The sequence below is a fragment of the Desmodus rotundus genome, chromosome 6 (assembly GCF_022682495.2).
Source record: "Desmodus rotundus isolate HL8 chromosome 6, HLdesRot8A.1, whole genome shotgun sequence".
NCBI classification, from domain to species: Eukaryota; Metazoa; Chordata; class Mammalia; order Chiroptera; family Phyllostomidae; genus Desmodus; species Desmodus rotundus.
The window spans coordinates 11868427-11884494 of record NC_071392.1 but is presented as its reverse complement, the minus strand read 5'-3'; the positions used below and the strand labels follow the sequence as shown (position 1 = coordinate 11884494).

The window sequence follows — 16068 nt, the reverse complement described above, 5'->3', positions numbered from 1 at the left end:
TTAATCCAAAATTCCCAAGGTTCTCGTTACAGATAAACTAATCCAGAAGGTATTTAATAAGAATTACGACTGGAAAATTAGAATTGAATGAATATAAATTTTTAATCATTTGCTAAGTAATCATTGCTAAATACTACAAAAAAAGAAAAGAAAAATCTTCCTATAGAAAAAAATAGCACATAAAATACTTATATAATAATTTCCGACATATGAATTGATCTGGTCCCGACGCAATAACTGTGTATATTCCACAGGAAAACAAAGCAGCACACTCTAATACAGATCACCTCAATATGTAAAGATTCACTATATGCAATCTAAAAATCAGAATTAAGTTTACCAGTCTTTTGTGATGTTGGTATATGTAAGATCTTAAGTCTTTAAGAAATGGGAAATCATCTCAAAATTACACATGCACTGGGTGTAGAGAAAGGATCCTGACCCAGAGGGAAATAAAGAACCACCCATAAGAAGCAAATTGTAGTTCAATGCGAAGCCAAACGCTTTCAAAGCACCCCCTACACAAGACTGCTCTGGTGGCTGGCCACCATATTCCTGAGTAAAGGATATTAATAAACTTAGGACTTGTCTCCACACAAGTGTTTAGTAACTTTTCCTTCAGAGGTAAAGCAGGGCCGTAACCGGAACAGACTAGGTTATGAGACAGCCAGGTCTTCTCGGGACCACACACGCCGTGGGCCTGAGGGCTCCATCCAAAATGCGTTGTCTTTCAACCTTCCCTGAAATCTAAACATTTATCTTATCACTTTTCTGCCTAATATCCAAGTGTCTTTTGCTTCCAGGTTTGTTAGTTTTCCAAAGCAATTCAATTTCCCAAAACCTCAAATTTCATATTATTACAGCTTCATGAAATTAAACCCTTTCTTTTTAGCCCTCCATGTGTCTGTAGGGCCTACCAGTTCGTTCTACCTCGGTGTTGAAATACAACAACAAAGCAAGTTGGGAACAGGAACCACTAAGACCAAAAAACTCAATTGGGAATTCAACCACGGTCATCCTAACATAACCACAAGAGCTTGGCAATAGACAGCAATTAACCAAAAGGTTCTTGAAGCCAGGGAAGCTAGGCACTGGGTAGGAAACTCTGACCTAAATTATATTTTATTTAAAGAGCAACTGCTAACCTTTAATTCCAACTCCTCAAAATTCTTACTGCAGATGTACTAACCCAGAGGACATACAATAACTTTTTATTATATAATAAAATGTTAAATAATGGTGTTCTTTCCAATGTTTGGTTTTATTTTTCATAGAAACCTTTTCCTGAATTTCTATAAACCATGTTATGCTTGTAACATTTGTACACTTTAACATGCAGGCTTTAAAAGACTCTTAAACATGTTACCAATGAAAGCCTAAGTTTAATGCAAGAGTTAAAGGAAAGAAACAGAAGCAAAAAAAACAAGAAAAACAACAACGTATTCCCAAAAGTCACATACTTGACTTCAGTGAAAAAACAAACCCTTTACAATGAGGGAGAAACCACACCATTCACTTTTAAAAAAAGGAAATAGTACAGAAAGCTTTAAAAAACATAATTGTAATTTCTTAATAGTTCCAACAAATGTGAAATTCATGAACTATGGTAATGAGAAAATACCCACAGTTGAGAAATACATACTTCAGAATTCCATTTGCTCCAGAATAAGCTTCTATGGCATTAGCACTGGTGGGCAACATTGTAATAATTCTGTCAGCTTTGTCAGCTACATCTGCTGGGGAAGACACTACCTTTAAAAAAAATTTAAAAGGCACATTTAAATTAAAATGTAAGCAGTTTCTAGAGCACAAGTAGGATCCACTTTTTACACATGCCAACACCACTGACAGTGAATAAAAACTCATCCTTGTTTCTAAATGACAAAAAAAAAAAAAAAAAAAAAAAGAACTTACTGCCTAAAAGGGAGTCCACTCCTTACACACATACAGATGTAGTTTGTATGGAATCAAATCTACTGTTTATTTTTAAAAGTGTGAAGTGAGTTGAGGGGGAAAGGGCGAAACCCAACAGTCCTGGGAATAGATACACTTCTCATGGATTCCTCCAACTTGGATTCTGAAACAGCATACTTTTTGATAGAAGCTTTGAGTAAGAAAAACATTCTAGTACAACAGAGGCTAGTAACCAAACTACAAGATTCAGCAGTGATTTCAATGGACATCAAAGTCCCCTAGTAAAATGATCAAGGCCCAATCCTCCAATCTCTGTTTAAAAAAAAACAAAACGACAACAACAAAACCCTCAGCCTGTTTCAGAAACGGAAAGGTCAGGACAAGGACAGGAGCAACCCCGGCACTGACGGTCAGTCCCACCACAAAGGCTGGGAGTGGGGGATACCAGGACCCAGGCGGGAAACATGCCCGAGGGAGACATACAAATGGGCATCAAGGGACACTCTCATTTCAACCCTCATTCCTGCCTCCACGATGACCATGAACATGCCGTGAAGCTGCTCTATCTGTCCTCTGCATGCGTGCGGGCCTGTGTGAGTGTACACGCCCTCACTCACAACCCCCAACCGCCGGCTCTCTCTCGTGTCTACACCTCGGTTCACCCGGCCAGCCAGGCAGCCACCAAAGAAGTCAGAGAGACCAGGAGCTCACTCCTCGACTCAGTCCCCTTTAACGGAAAGAAGCCATTACTTCACCTGTCACAAAAGCTTCTCTAAAAAAGCCTTCTCTCTCTTTAGAAAAAGACAAAAGATTAGCAGGAAGGTAATCGAAAATTTCTCCATAGAATTACTGACCTATGTGCTAGAAATTGACATATTTTTCTACCAGGAAATATGAGGTGACATGTGAGCATCTTAGGAATGGGCAAGTCTCTGCTTTTCATGTGTTGAAAATATACATAACATTTTCTTGTTGTCTTTGATGTACAGTTGATGAAAGTGGAAGAATGGGAAACCCAGCACAGTGTGTAACCTAAATATTGTGAGCTGTAAGTAATTATATTTCAATTTCCCATAGCAGACTATCACCTTACAAATCAAATTCTAGATAAATGCAATTTTAAAAAAATTACTTTTTTAGATTTATTTATTTTTAGAGAGAGGGAAAGGGAGGGAGAAAGAGAGGGAGAGAAATATCAATCAGTTGCCTCTCACACATCCCTGACTGGGAGCCCAGCCCGCAACCCAGGCATGTGCCCTGACTGAGAATCGAACTGGAAACCTTTCAGTTGGCAGGCTGACACTCAATCCACTGAGCCACACCAACCAGGGCTAAATGAGATTTTAACATAAAGTAATTTCATAAGTCGTACTTTAAAATTTCAGATACTCAACTATTCCAGCACATTGTATATTAACATTAAATGATAATATCAAGCATCACAGACACTAAAACAACAAAAACAAAAGATATTCTCTCTCTTTCAAAGTTTCATTCTAAAGGCAATACAGCATTTTAGAGTCTACATTGTGGCATATTCAACATGTATATTTTGATACATCATGGGGATCTGCCACAAATAATTTGGAAAAAAAAATTTTCCATCAATTACAAAGAAATACTTAAGCTAAATGAAAACCTTCCCTACACACATATAAATACTGAAATTCAAAATGACACATGTATTTCCTGCAAACAGTTCAAGTTCTCCCAAGAAAAGCACAGATCAGTAAGATGAAGAAATAAGAAAAGGACAAGTTGTAGGCGCCACAGTTCTCTACATGCCTTGACTGTATCAAGAATATGGGCTACAAAGAGAGCCCCCCATCTGCTCACCTCTACCTAAAAGACACAGTCAGCAGAACACAGAACGGCATACCTTCCCGCGGCCTTTCCTTCTACGGCAGATCTTCCAGGGACTGGGAGCCTTCAGGCCTGAGTCAATCTCAGACCTTCTCTTAGGAATGGAGAGAGGCTCTTCCACTGAAGGAAATTCAATTCCATCTAGATAACTCCTTGAGAGGTACCCTCAGGGGCACCAACAATTAGTTCACAGACCTAAGGAGACTTCTTCACGCCTCCAAGGTTCTCATGCCAAGGAATTGGCAGTGCTGATTCATGCAACTGCCAAGTGCATGGGGTGGCCAATCAGCCCCCTGCATCCCTAGCATCTGCTTCTTGGGATGCTTGGGTTGCCAGAGGCCTGCTAACCCCTCAATTATACCGGAAAGTAGTGTCAAAGCTCACAGGTCCGGAAAAAACACACAAAGATAGTGATGGCTGGAATGTCACCACTGTACTGGCCACAACTGCTCCATAGCTAATGACTAGATACATTTGGTACATTATAATAAGTCTCTAATTTGTACTACAGAAGGCACATTTACTAGACAGATAGACAGACATGTGTGTCCAGCTATTCAAATCATCTTGCCTTCAAGAGTCTGCTGACGTGATGACTTCAAGAGTCTGAAATAATTGACTGACAAAATTTGGCCTTGACTCAAAAGCTGGGGGAAGAAAAACAAACCTTGCTGCCTGTCTGACACTAACCACAAAAGCCTTTAGGAGCCAAACTAATTAGAGCCCTTTCAATTACATTTGCTAATTGAATGGATAAGCAAAGACAGCATGGGTCAGTGAAAGGAACACTAATTTGGGAAACCAGAGACCTCGGTTTAGTTACAGCTTAGCCACTAAGCTAAGTCATGTGACTTTGTGCAAATTATGTAATCTCTCTGGCTTTAGTTTCTGAATGTACAAAACAAGTGTGATTTGAATTATCTTTAAGGGTTTCTATCTCCAAAGTAGAAAGGAAACTTAGGCAAAGAAACTTCTCATATTTATTGATTTCAAAGAGAGGGGAAGGGAGGGAAAAAGACAGAGAGGGAGAGAAACATCAGTGTGCAAAACATCGATTGGTTGCCTTTCACGGGCACCCGGACCACGGACAGAGCCTGCAACCCAGGCACGTGCCCTGATCAGGAATCAAACCCACGACCTTTCAGTTTGCAGGACGACACCCAACCAACTGAGCCACACCAGCTAGAGCAGAAACTCTTCATATTCAGTAATCTTAAATTCTAGGAAGATACAGCCTCTATAAAAACAGGGCTGATGGGAGAGGAAGCATCTGCAATGACTCAGAACAACGAACAGCATTAGCAAGACTCTTCTCTTCCTCCACATCCTCCACTGACCTGGCCGACTCTGGGCCACAGCCATGCTCTGACCGTCACGGCCACCCCAGGACAATCTCTTGCTAATTCCAATGGCCTCACTGTTACACCATTATGAATTAGAATGACTCTACTTTTCCATTACCTTGCCTTTGATTACAGGAGACTGGTCCCCTTGTATATCGTGGTGCCGACAGTCTTTACAGATTTTTGTAGTCAATTTCTCTGGATTTAGATTCATCTATATGTACATGACATATACATGACAATGGCAGGTGTGCAATACAGAGAGTAGAAGACAAGATAAATTAAAGACAAAACCTGCTTTGATAGGTGAGGGGAAAGAGGAAGGGGAGGGTGCCAGGGCCAGAGTAATCAGAAGAAATTGCATATCCTTTATGTATAGCCCTTGGAAGGAGAATACTGTTAACTAGTTGTTCTACACAAAGAGAAAAATCTCACTGTCTCTTCCAGACAAAACAGTCACATAAGTCAAGGTCAGCACTGCTTCCAAGTAAGTGGGTAAGAGAAATTTACAAAGAAATTAAGATGAACATGACCTTGGTTAAACTTGCCACTTGGTATTTTTTAATCTTCCCAAGTAGAAAAGCATACTGTCAGTTCAAAATTACACTACGCTTAAAAAACTGACAAAAATGGTTTGTGCCTACATCTTGAAACATTTGGTCAACAATGATGGAGCCCACTCAGCAAGAGGCTTTTAAAGTCCTGATTTAACAAGACCTGAGTGGATGCCAGATTAGATCCCAAGAGAATCACTTAACCAGACATGTTCAGCCTTACAACGCATGAACAACAGGATGGGTTCCAAGTTTTTAAAGAGAAAACAAAATAGAATCTAATTAAGCCTAGTTCAACCAGAAAACTCATGCAGAAGTGGTGGAAGACTTCTGGCACCGACCAGTGGCATCTCCAAGGAAATTCCGAGACAATGAAAATAAAAAAGGAGCACAAGTCACATGCCTCGGATGCTAACAGTTACAGAGGAACCTTCTGCAAAATAAACACAGGATGGAAAGGATGGTGCAGAATATCTTCCTAAGCAGAGGTGCTGTCAAATCACTATCTCCTGGTTTGGTTTTCATTTTTATCATCATTCTTTCATTTAAAAATATGTTTACAGTTCTCTTCCAAAGAACTCTGGACCCAATGACTCAGCCAATACAGTGGTGTATTTCTCTGTGTGGTCTTGGGGAGTGAAATCTGGGAGAAATATGTTATAGATACAACAACATTAGCAATACCCTGCACTTTCGATGTGCCAGGTTCTCTAGGAATAAGAGGAAGGTATTATTACTATCCCCATTTTATGAGGGGAGAACCTTTAAGTAGAGGGAGGCTGAATCATCTGAAGTCACACAGCAAGCACATGGTAGACCCAAGATTTGAGCCCAGACAATCTGGTTCCAGGGCTTATGTTTTTAAACTACTACATTCACAACTCATTGATTCACGATTTCTCATATACAAAGGCCTAATAGTTACCATGGGTTCTATTCTCAGAAAAGATGCTAAAAGTTGAAATGCTGCATTGTAGGTTAAACCTGAGTTTCCAACAGAAATAAAGACATAATAAAGGGGTACTGGAAGAAGAATGAACAAATTTTTTAAGGAAATGAGCACAAATAACATCCTAACCAATTATAAATACCCTATTAGAATAGGTGAACATTTAAAGGCATAAATAAGTTGGTTAAATACAGTGATATCAAACATATTCAACATGTCAGCCTTGGCGGGTGTGGCTCAGTAGATTGAGCACCAACCTGCAAACCGAAAGGTCGCCAGTATGATTCCCAGTCAGGGTACAGGCCTGGGTTCCCCGTTGGGTCCCCACTTGGGGGTGTGTGAGAAGCAACCAGTCGATGTATCTCTCACTAACACATAGACATTTCTCTCGCTCTCTTTCTCCCTTCCCGTCTCTCTAAAAATAAATAAATAAATTCTTCTTTTAAAAGAACATATTCAACATGTCAAAGTTTTTATTCCCTTCAGAACCCGTGTAGTATTTTTTACTACTAGGCAGAGCCTGAAGAAAAATCTCCAGGGTTGGAATTCTCCAAAGCACTTCTTCCCCTGGACCTGCGGGTGCCCCCCTGCCCCTTGAGGACAGGGCAGGATCTGCCTGCAGAAAGCACGGCCCGGAGGTGGACGGCGAAGAACCTGACTCTGTCAGTGTCCAAAATTCAGCTGTGCCTGGGGTCGGACCACTCCCCGACTTTTCGGTTATATGAGATAATAAAGTCCCCAGTTTTTGCCTTAAAAAAATGAAAAAGCACTTCTTCAAGGAGATGTTCAAACATCTCTAAAAGAAGGTGACTGCTTTTGACCCAGATACTATTTTATTACTTTTTCTCCCAGCAAATTTCTCACTAAAAATACAGTCGACATTAGAAATCAGCTAGCCAACAATTCTGAACTCTTTGTTGGAGGTCCGAGATGGTGGCGGATTAGATGGAAACTACACTAACCTCCTTCCAGGACCAATCTGCAATCTCTTCGCTGGGACAAACCCTGTTTTCTTAGGCTGCCATTTCACCAGCTCATTTGGCACAGTAACATTGCAGGTAAAAGGGGACAACTGTCCTTAAAATTTAAGAATCAAGTCAAATACATTCTCCACTTTTAAATCCTTAATCCTTTCGTTGCACAATTGTGCACAGTGGCAAGAAGTTTCAAGATTTTCTCCTGCATTTTTTTCTATCCTATCCTGACCTAGTCTTCAACCTACTCTTCTCTTTGCCTTGTAGAAGAATGAACCTCGTTTTTTCTCTTATTCAAAAACTTTCAAAAGTTAAGATAACCATGACATAATACTGACATTTTACTATATCAGAGCTTACTCATCCAGATTGTTACTACTTTTTTTTTTAATGTATTTATTTATTTTTAGAGGGAAGGGAAGGGAAAGAAACATCAATCGGTTGCGACCTTTCACTTTGCGGGAGGACACCCAACCAACTGAGCCACACCGGTCAGAGATAATGTTACCTTTCAAAGTAGCACCCCTAGGAAATCACACTTGTTCAAATGACATTGTCACTATTCGGACGGCTTTTTAAGCTGCCAGCACAAATCCTTTATCAACAGATGTTTTCATTCAGGCCCAAAGCTTTTTTACCCTTTCTCTCTCCCCCTTCACTCATCTACATCTCACATTCTCCTACCCACCCCCGCTGCTGTTATTACAGTCAATACTCAGAGGACCTCTTGGAGTCAAGGCTCGTAGGGGAACCAGAGATGTGAAGGAGATGGGGTGTGGGAAAGAGGATTCCGTCTTCCAGGCCTGCTGCTTCAGCGTGAGCCACGCACACAGAGCTTTTCCCACCGTGTGGGGGGCAGGGGTGGGAACCGCAGACCAGACGCTAAATCAGGTCTTTACTCTTCACTGCTCCGGGAGGGGCAGCTACCCAGAACCCATCTCCTTTCCTTCCTCACACCCACTGACATATCTCATGGACGACCAAAAGAAAAGGGAAATCTAGTAACTGAGTCTGTATCCCAGAACCTCCTCATTTATTTTCAGGAATTGGAGAGAGCTTGCCTCCATGACTTCCATTTCAGACCACCTCATTTCGGCCTGCGGGTGAGCAAAGACTATATACGGTATCGGTGTGCTTTCCTACCAAAAATGAAACGACTCTTAACGGTTACTTACTTTTTCCTTAAGAAGTGTTTCGGCATTTTATTATTAAGTCAAAATACAAGTTTAGTAGAAACTTCCCCGTCCTGTTACTTAGTCTTGTGACCTGAAACACATCTAACGCCCTGCCACATCCAACTCAACCGAGTTTGCTCCCCACGGCACTGGGTACACTGCTGGACACATGGTAGGTACTCAGCCTGTTTCTGTTAACCTAGAGTAGAAATTGCTAGGAACCTGGGGACTGAGGCTTCCACTTTTAAAGCAAATTGCTTCTTTACCCCACTCTTCATCTGAATAAACCCTGCTTGCTCTGCCATTTGGCTCAATGTCTAGTCTTCAGAGAGAACTTTCCACACTGCCCTCTGACCCAATGTAAAACACATTTTCCTCAAACCTAATGAAACTCTTTTCTTTTGACTTTTCAGAGTTTGTCAGCTTTGCTGAACTGGTGCTACAGCGTCAGTATTCAGAGGCTGTCTGGGCAGAAGCAGCCACAGCCCTACCTTGAAAAGCTCCAAGATGATTCGCATACAACAGTGCTGCTCCCCCACGTGGCACACAAGCCAGGGAGGGAAGGAGTTGGCCAACACCAGTCCTGCAGATGGCCTCTAGCTAAGTTGCCTAAACCTGCTCTTTACGTACGCAATGCATTTCTCAGTATTTATTTCAAGTCTGTTTTCCAGAAGTTGGCTATTTAATTTTATATTTTCTCTCACCTTTTTCTATATTTCTCAGATTTTTTTTTTTTTAATATTCTCTCAGTTCGGGGATTACATTAATCCCTCAGTTACTACTCTACAAATCTGTACAAGCAGAATTTCCTTCATCTCTTAAAAAAACACAAATCTAAATTCAGTTATTAATACATGGTCTCCTGTGTGTATGTATTATAGACAGAAAGAAACACAATTAGCAATCAGGCTCACAACTCCATTGGGTATACTAAAAACCTTTCACTTACTTGAATGTACATTCATTTTTAAACATCCAAATCTTAAGAAAAGATCTTACCTGTTCACCTGCATCCTGAAACTCTTTGCAGGCATCAGGGAACACATCATAAATAACGAGAGGATAGCCATGTTTCATGAGATTTTTTGCCATTGGATTCCCCATGTTGCCTAGTCCAATGAATCCGACTGGAGTCTTAGAGGCCATTGACCTAGAACACACTAACGTCAATGCATTACTTTCAGTTGGAACGGATAACATTTTTTATCGCAAACATTCATTCAACATTGGCAAACTTTTTAATTAAAAACATCGATATTAGTAAGTCAATTGTTATTTTTTTTTCACCTATCTCCCCATCCCCCTTCCCTTTGGCAACCAACGTCTTGTTCTCTGTATCTATGGGTCAGTTTAGCCAACTGTTATTTAGATGTCTTCTATTAAAAAAATTTTTAAAGGCTAGTTTCAAACTAATGATCTAATCATGTTTAAAGATGTTGACAATGTGCATGCAGACTAACATCCGATTACTTAGTTCTCCAGGAAACAATATACTGTTAAGCAATCTCTCTTCTGTTTTCTACCTCTAAAACATCCCTTTGCCATTTTTAACAATAAACTTTAAAATGTTATCATTTACAAAATACATATTATGTACTTTACCTATTATGTGAAAGATTCTAGATTCCTCATAACTATGTTATCTCCTATTATAATGTGTATACAAAATTTAAGGTATTCAATAAAACCTAGAGCTTGGACAAGATCTAAGAACAGAAAGTTTTTCACCTTCCCACGCCCACATTTTTAGAAACCATCCCTTCCAATGGTATAAAAAAAAACAATCTGAATACAAGTTAACACAGGAGAATGTATTTGAACCTAAAGTCACCAGTTTATAAATAGGGTTCTAGGCGGAGAGGAACACTTCCAAGGGCCTTAAAGGGCAAGAGGAACAGTCTCAGGACCTTGGGCTAAGAACTTCGTGCACTTTCAGAAAAGAGGCACTTCCATTTATAGAAAAAAAAAAAATTGTTCGTAACAAAACCTGTATGCTGGTTTTGTTTTATTTGATTTTCTTCGTTTTCACAAAAGGCTTTCTGAAATCACACTGTGGCGAGACAGAGCAGAGAAGCTTTACATTACCGTAAAAATAACATTAGATGTTATTTCTGTTTCTAGATTTAGTCTCCACTCAACAAATATTGACTGCATGAGTTCTGTGACAGAGCTCGGGGACAGACACGAGCCAGTTATGGCTTTGGCCTCAAAAAGTTCCATCCAGTGAGAAAAGGAAGAGAAATAACTCCACTTGTCTCTTCCCCTATCATTTGCCACCTTATTTTTTTTTTCCAAGGACACGTTTTAAAACTGTAGCTCACCAACCAACCATAGTCACCCTTTCAAGTTTCAAGTTCTCTCAACTTGAATCCCTGGTCTTCCTTGAATTTCACATAAACGCAATGAGATGTCTTAAAAGCAAATTATTTGAAGTCCTAATGGTTAGGAATTAGAGGTCTTCTTAGGTCAAAAGCACATTTAATTCCTTTTAACTTGATGAGCATTTCTAACGTGTCCTTTAAATATGGGTGCCATTCCTGTACAACATCACCTTACCAGTGCTCAGCTGAACACACTGGGTATGACAGGAATCCTGTGTCTGACTTTCTGGTCACGAGAGGTTCAGTAATGATGATAAATAGTGTATTTGTCAGTGGAACAAGAATCAGCAGGGGGCTCATATCAACCAGAAGGCTAGTTCAACTTTTGAAATACTGAGAGTATAGGAATTCCTAGTGATGAGACCTTAGAAGAGCTGAAGTTAGTTGTTAAAGTTGAGGTCAAAAATAATGAGGCCCAGATTCTGGATGGACCACTATGAAAATCAGTGAAGATGAAGTTTTTAATGACAGGCTCTATTCTCTTCATATTTGTGATATAGTAGTGTAATTACATGATTTGATGTCAAAAGAGGTTATTTACTTATGGTGATATTTAATAACTTCTCTCAGTTTAAAAGACCTAGATTCCTATCCATACAAGGTTATTTCTTAGATGTATGCCCTTGAACTAGCAAGTTAATTATCTTCTCTGGACATTTTTATCAAGAATACTCGTTCAGAAGGTTGTTGTAAATATTTCAGATAATTCATGTAAAGCATTAAATAGCACCTGGCACGTGAGAGTCAGTAAGTATCTGCTACTTTCGTTATCAGTGGTCAAGAAGTAGCACGAGGGTACTAGTCCTAATTAGTACAGGGCAAATTCCCCTTTGTTGACTAGCAGGTTAGAAGAGCCAGAGTGTTAGAAGGGATGGAGACCACTTTAGGAGAATGCCCTGTGTCTAAGGAAACACAGCTTTTAGTTAAGGTGATGTATCAGGAGGCATGCTTGGACAATATAGAAAAATATGCCCTTAAAGGAGAAGAAATTCAAAGGAGTATAATAAAATCACTATCCTAAAAACTTTCGAACTTAAATAATACACCTTCCTTTAAGTTACACAGACAGTATCTGGAAATAGAGCAGTTGGACCGTAACTAAAATCAAGTTGGCAGAAAAGCAGTCAATGCAATACAAAGAAACTAGTTGGAAAACTTGAGAGTTAGTTTCTAAATTTATAGATTTACAAATTATGTCCCATTTCTCCAATGGGATGTGAGCAAAGTTATCCATATCTTGGATAACTTGGATTAAGTGCTACCAAAATGAGGCTTATCTAAGTATCGAAATGCAAAAATTGTAATAGTTAATTATTTCCCATTTCCAAAGATTTTTTCCCCCTAATCAAAGTCATGCATTTCACTGTATCAATAGATAATGGGAAAATACAAAAAAGTATAAAGTCATAAGGGGAAAAGTTAACCTCACTACACAAAAATCATCACTGTCTTTTGAATGTATGTTCTCATTATGTCATGAGATTATGTTACATCACTTTGTGTCCCACTTTATCACATAATATTGTTATAAACATTCTATTTGCTTAAGATTTACTGAAATAAGGATAGTGACTTACTCTATAAAGGTCTTTACTGTTTGAGTCAAGTTATTGCAGAAATAAGTATTCTCCCTATGTAATTTCACAAGTTCAAGGTCAACTTTTGGTCTCAGAGCCATGAGCTGCTTTTCAGAGCTCTATGTGGATCCCTAGAAGCTAATGTAGAAAGGAAAAAAGGACATTATATATTGTATTTATGCTATGTGTTGTTTTGAAAGTATACTTCTTACCCACAAAAAGGGCCAGTAACAAAAAAAAAAATATGCCTCTTTCTGTACCTGATGCTGGTTAATTTTCCCATTCTACCTCTGGTCAGGTGGTCCACTTTAAAATGATCTGACAAAAATTATTTTTCATGTATCTGCTGATGAGTCACAATGACTGTTGAGGGCCTATGTGTATAGATTTTTTTCAAATCTGGATAAAGAAGTCTAAAACTAAATTTAATTACCTTCGAAGATAAAATACAAAACTTACTTTTGCTAAATGGTGATCAAATAGTAATATACATATATAGTTTAATATTGCTAATTTTTCTATTCCCTTTTTCATACTATAAATATTTTAAAATTAAGATGTGCTATTAACTGGTAAATTTCAGGTCTCATTTTTTAAAAAATAGTAAACAATTGTACAGATCTTTATAATATCACCATCCATGATACAGACATCTTAAAACATACTGTGGTAACAAACATACAGAATTCAGAACACTAAATAATGTTACTATTTGAACATGGTTCTTTTTCTTAATGTCCCTAGACTCCAAACTTGCATGTAGATATTTTAAGACTCCAGTGTCAAAAAGTTAACATTTTTGTAGTAAACTAATATTAATAGAAATATTTAAAACAATTCCAGAGTAAAAACAATTGCAAAAATGTTTTTAAACAATCATCGCAAGAAGAATTATTTATAATTTGTCATAAATCTACATTCATGGAGCATCTGAGTCAAAGAACCTACGGAACAAGAGCACAGGCCGAAGCAGTCTAATCAGCACTGTGGAAGGGCATTCCAGTTTACAGAGACAATTATTAGAGCCTGGGGCCTCAGGCTCTGCTATCATGACTTATAACAATTTTCATAACGCCAAAACGTGCAGCAAGAGTTCATTAAAAGACCATCTGAACACCTTGTAAATCCAGTATAACAACACGCCATCTTTGGATAATCAAAACTGAAAGAATTGTACATTTATGTGAAAAGTGGTGCAACATTTACTACTGTGGAGAAGTGAACTCATCAATTTTTTTTAAGTATCTCTAAAGTGGGAGGCATTTTTTGGTAGCTCAGTACAGTAGCTCAAATAGTGGTTACACTCAAGTTTGGCAGATTCTGTGAGTTTGCATCTTGCTGTGATTCTGTATCAGACATCTGTTCTCTTGCCTCACAAGGAGCCTGCCCTACTCAAGCCTGGAAGGAAATTCACTCTTCTGCTTAGCTTTTACTGAGAGGGAGGAAGGGGAGCTATTAAAAACTCAATTCTGAGCATGCTGGGTTTTTTTTTAAATCAAGTATATATAAAATACCAAGGCTTTTTAAAAATCCTGAGTATGTTCTTGCTAAACTGTGTTACAACTCTCGCACTTTTACAGGAAAACAGTAGCAGTGTCCACACAAATCAACCGACTTTTCAATTAAAGAGGAATCTTGATGCAATAGAAAATGCAGGGATGAGGATGAATCAAGGACTTTCTAGATCCTGCTGGATAGATACCCTAATTCACTTGCCCAAGGGGCCTCAGGTTCTTCACCTGAAAAATGAAAAAAAAATTATCTCTGTGGGTCTAAAAACTGTCTCTTTCTAAGTCGATGGTTAGCTTCCATAACTAACGGGGAGAGGAAGAGGATAGGTTCAGGCCACAATTTTGAGGACGTTGAAAGTGCTTTGGTTAATAATTTGACATAGTGCCATCTTCAGGTAGCAGTTCCAAAGAAGAGGAGGTGGGAAGTCTGCCTCGTGGGTCAAGGGTGAGTTAAAACTTTGCTGGAATGACTTACCACCTGGTTTGCACTGACACCACTCTTGTACGATTAAGGTGGTTAAACAAAAATCAGGCCCCTCTGTCCAACGGGACGCCCACCCAAGTGCACCCGTGGAGGGCGGGGGGGGGGGGGGGGCGCTGAAAAAGCCAGCCTGCGCCGCAAGGCCAGGAGTCACAGGTGTGGATGGAGGGTCGCCCCTGAGGCTGGGCCCTTCACTTGTCCTCCGAGCCCTAACTCCAAAGGAGCATGCCCCAAACCCAAATATTCTTCCCTTTACCCCACGGTCTTCCCACCCCTACTTAAGTCCCAAAAAGGGCGCTCGCTGAACGCCATTCATCTAGATTCGGGGCAAGGTTATTGGGGGGAAGCACAAGGGGCGCGAAAGGCAGCCGCAAAAAACGCCAGTCTTTGGGATCAGCTAAAATGTTGGGTTTTAAGCCCCGATCCAGCCTCAGCGCCTCCCGTGAAAAGACATCTTCGGCTGTCGGGGCGCGAGAAGAGGGCGGCCGGAGGAGGGACGTGGGAAGGAGGCACGAAGTCCTTACCCGCTGCAAGGTTAGCCGCTGCCGGCCACTGCCGGCGGCTCCAGTACAGGAGGCCGGAGGCGGCTCCACGGAGCCATACGGAGGCTGCCATGCTGCCCCCGCCCCGCCTCCCCGCGGTGACCTCCGCCGCTCCGGTTCCTACACAGTCTGCGAGTGTGCGCGGCGAGACGCGCAAGCAAAGCACCGGCTTGGGGCCGCGCACGCACGCGCTCTGCCACGGGGTGGACACCCACCCGTGAGGGGCGGAGCGCAGTACGGAGAAGCACCTCCCGCAGAACAAGTGCCGTCAATCCAGGGAGCGGACCAATTAAGACTCGCAGGTCCTCCGCCCTCGGAGAACCACCAATAGGAAGCCTCTCTAATGCTTACATCATGCTCCCTGTCCCTGCCCCCGAGCTTCAACTCGTTACAAACTGCGGGCAAGAGTCTCCTTGTTTACCAAAACGAAAAGGGTGTGTGGGAGGCGTTGGCTGTCAATACCGCCTCCTCCGAGCACCTGACTCCCCAGAACCTCCCCCTCAGAGGGTTGTAACTGCCTGTGTTGCCTCCCGGAAAGCAAGCGCCAAACTTCCACTTGTAGCAGCTGGTGCTGCAATTTTGGGGCAAGAGAAGAAATTAGTGATTTCTAAGTATGGGACTTATTTTTAACTGCAATAATACGTGGGTCTCTTGTATTTGTAGTCTTAGTGTCCGTCTCTTCATCGGGAAACAATCACAGAAACCTACCACGAATGCAATAAGTGTCTTAAATTTATTTGATTTTAGTTACCCAAGAGTTTCTTTAATAAATTCAAAAAATAGTAGGAAAACAAGTTGATGACA

General features: G+C 40.5%; 1 protein-coding gene across 1 annotated transcript in view; it reads right to left on the bottom strand.

The window, feature by feature from the left end:
• The window catches only part of HIBADH (3-hydroxyisobutyrate dehydrogenase), a 97445-nt gene extending 81981 nt beyond the window's left edge, over positions 1–15464 (bottom strand). The window contains exons 1-3 of the mRNA XM_024562863.3: positions 15247–15464; positions 9772–9932; positions 1643–1752 (exon numbers count right to left, since the gene is read on the bottom strand). Coding sequence (XP_024418631.1) covers positions 1643–1752; positions 9772–9932; positions 15247–15337 — 362 coding nt within the window. The 5' untranslated portion in view covers positions 15338–15464. The remainder of the gene's footprint in view (positions 1–1642; positions 1753–9771; positions 9933–15246) is intronic.
• Positions 15465–16068: the final 604 nt, after the last annotated feature.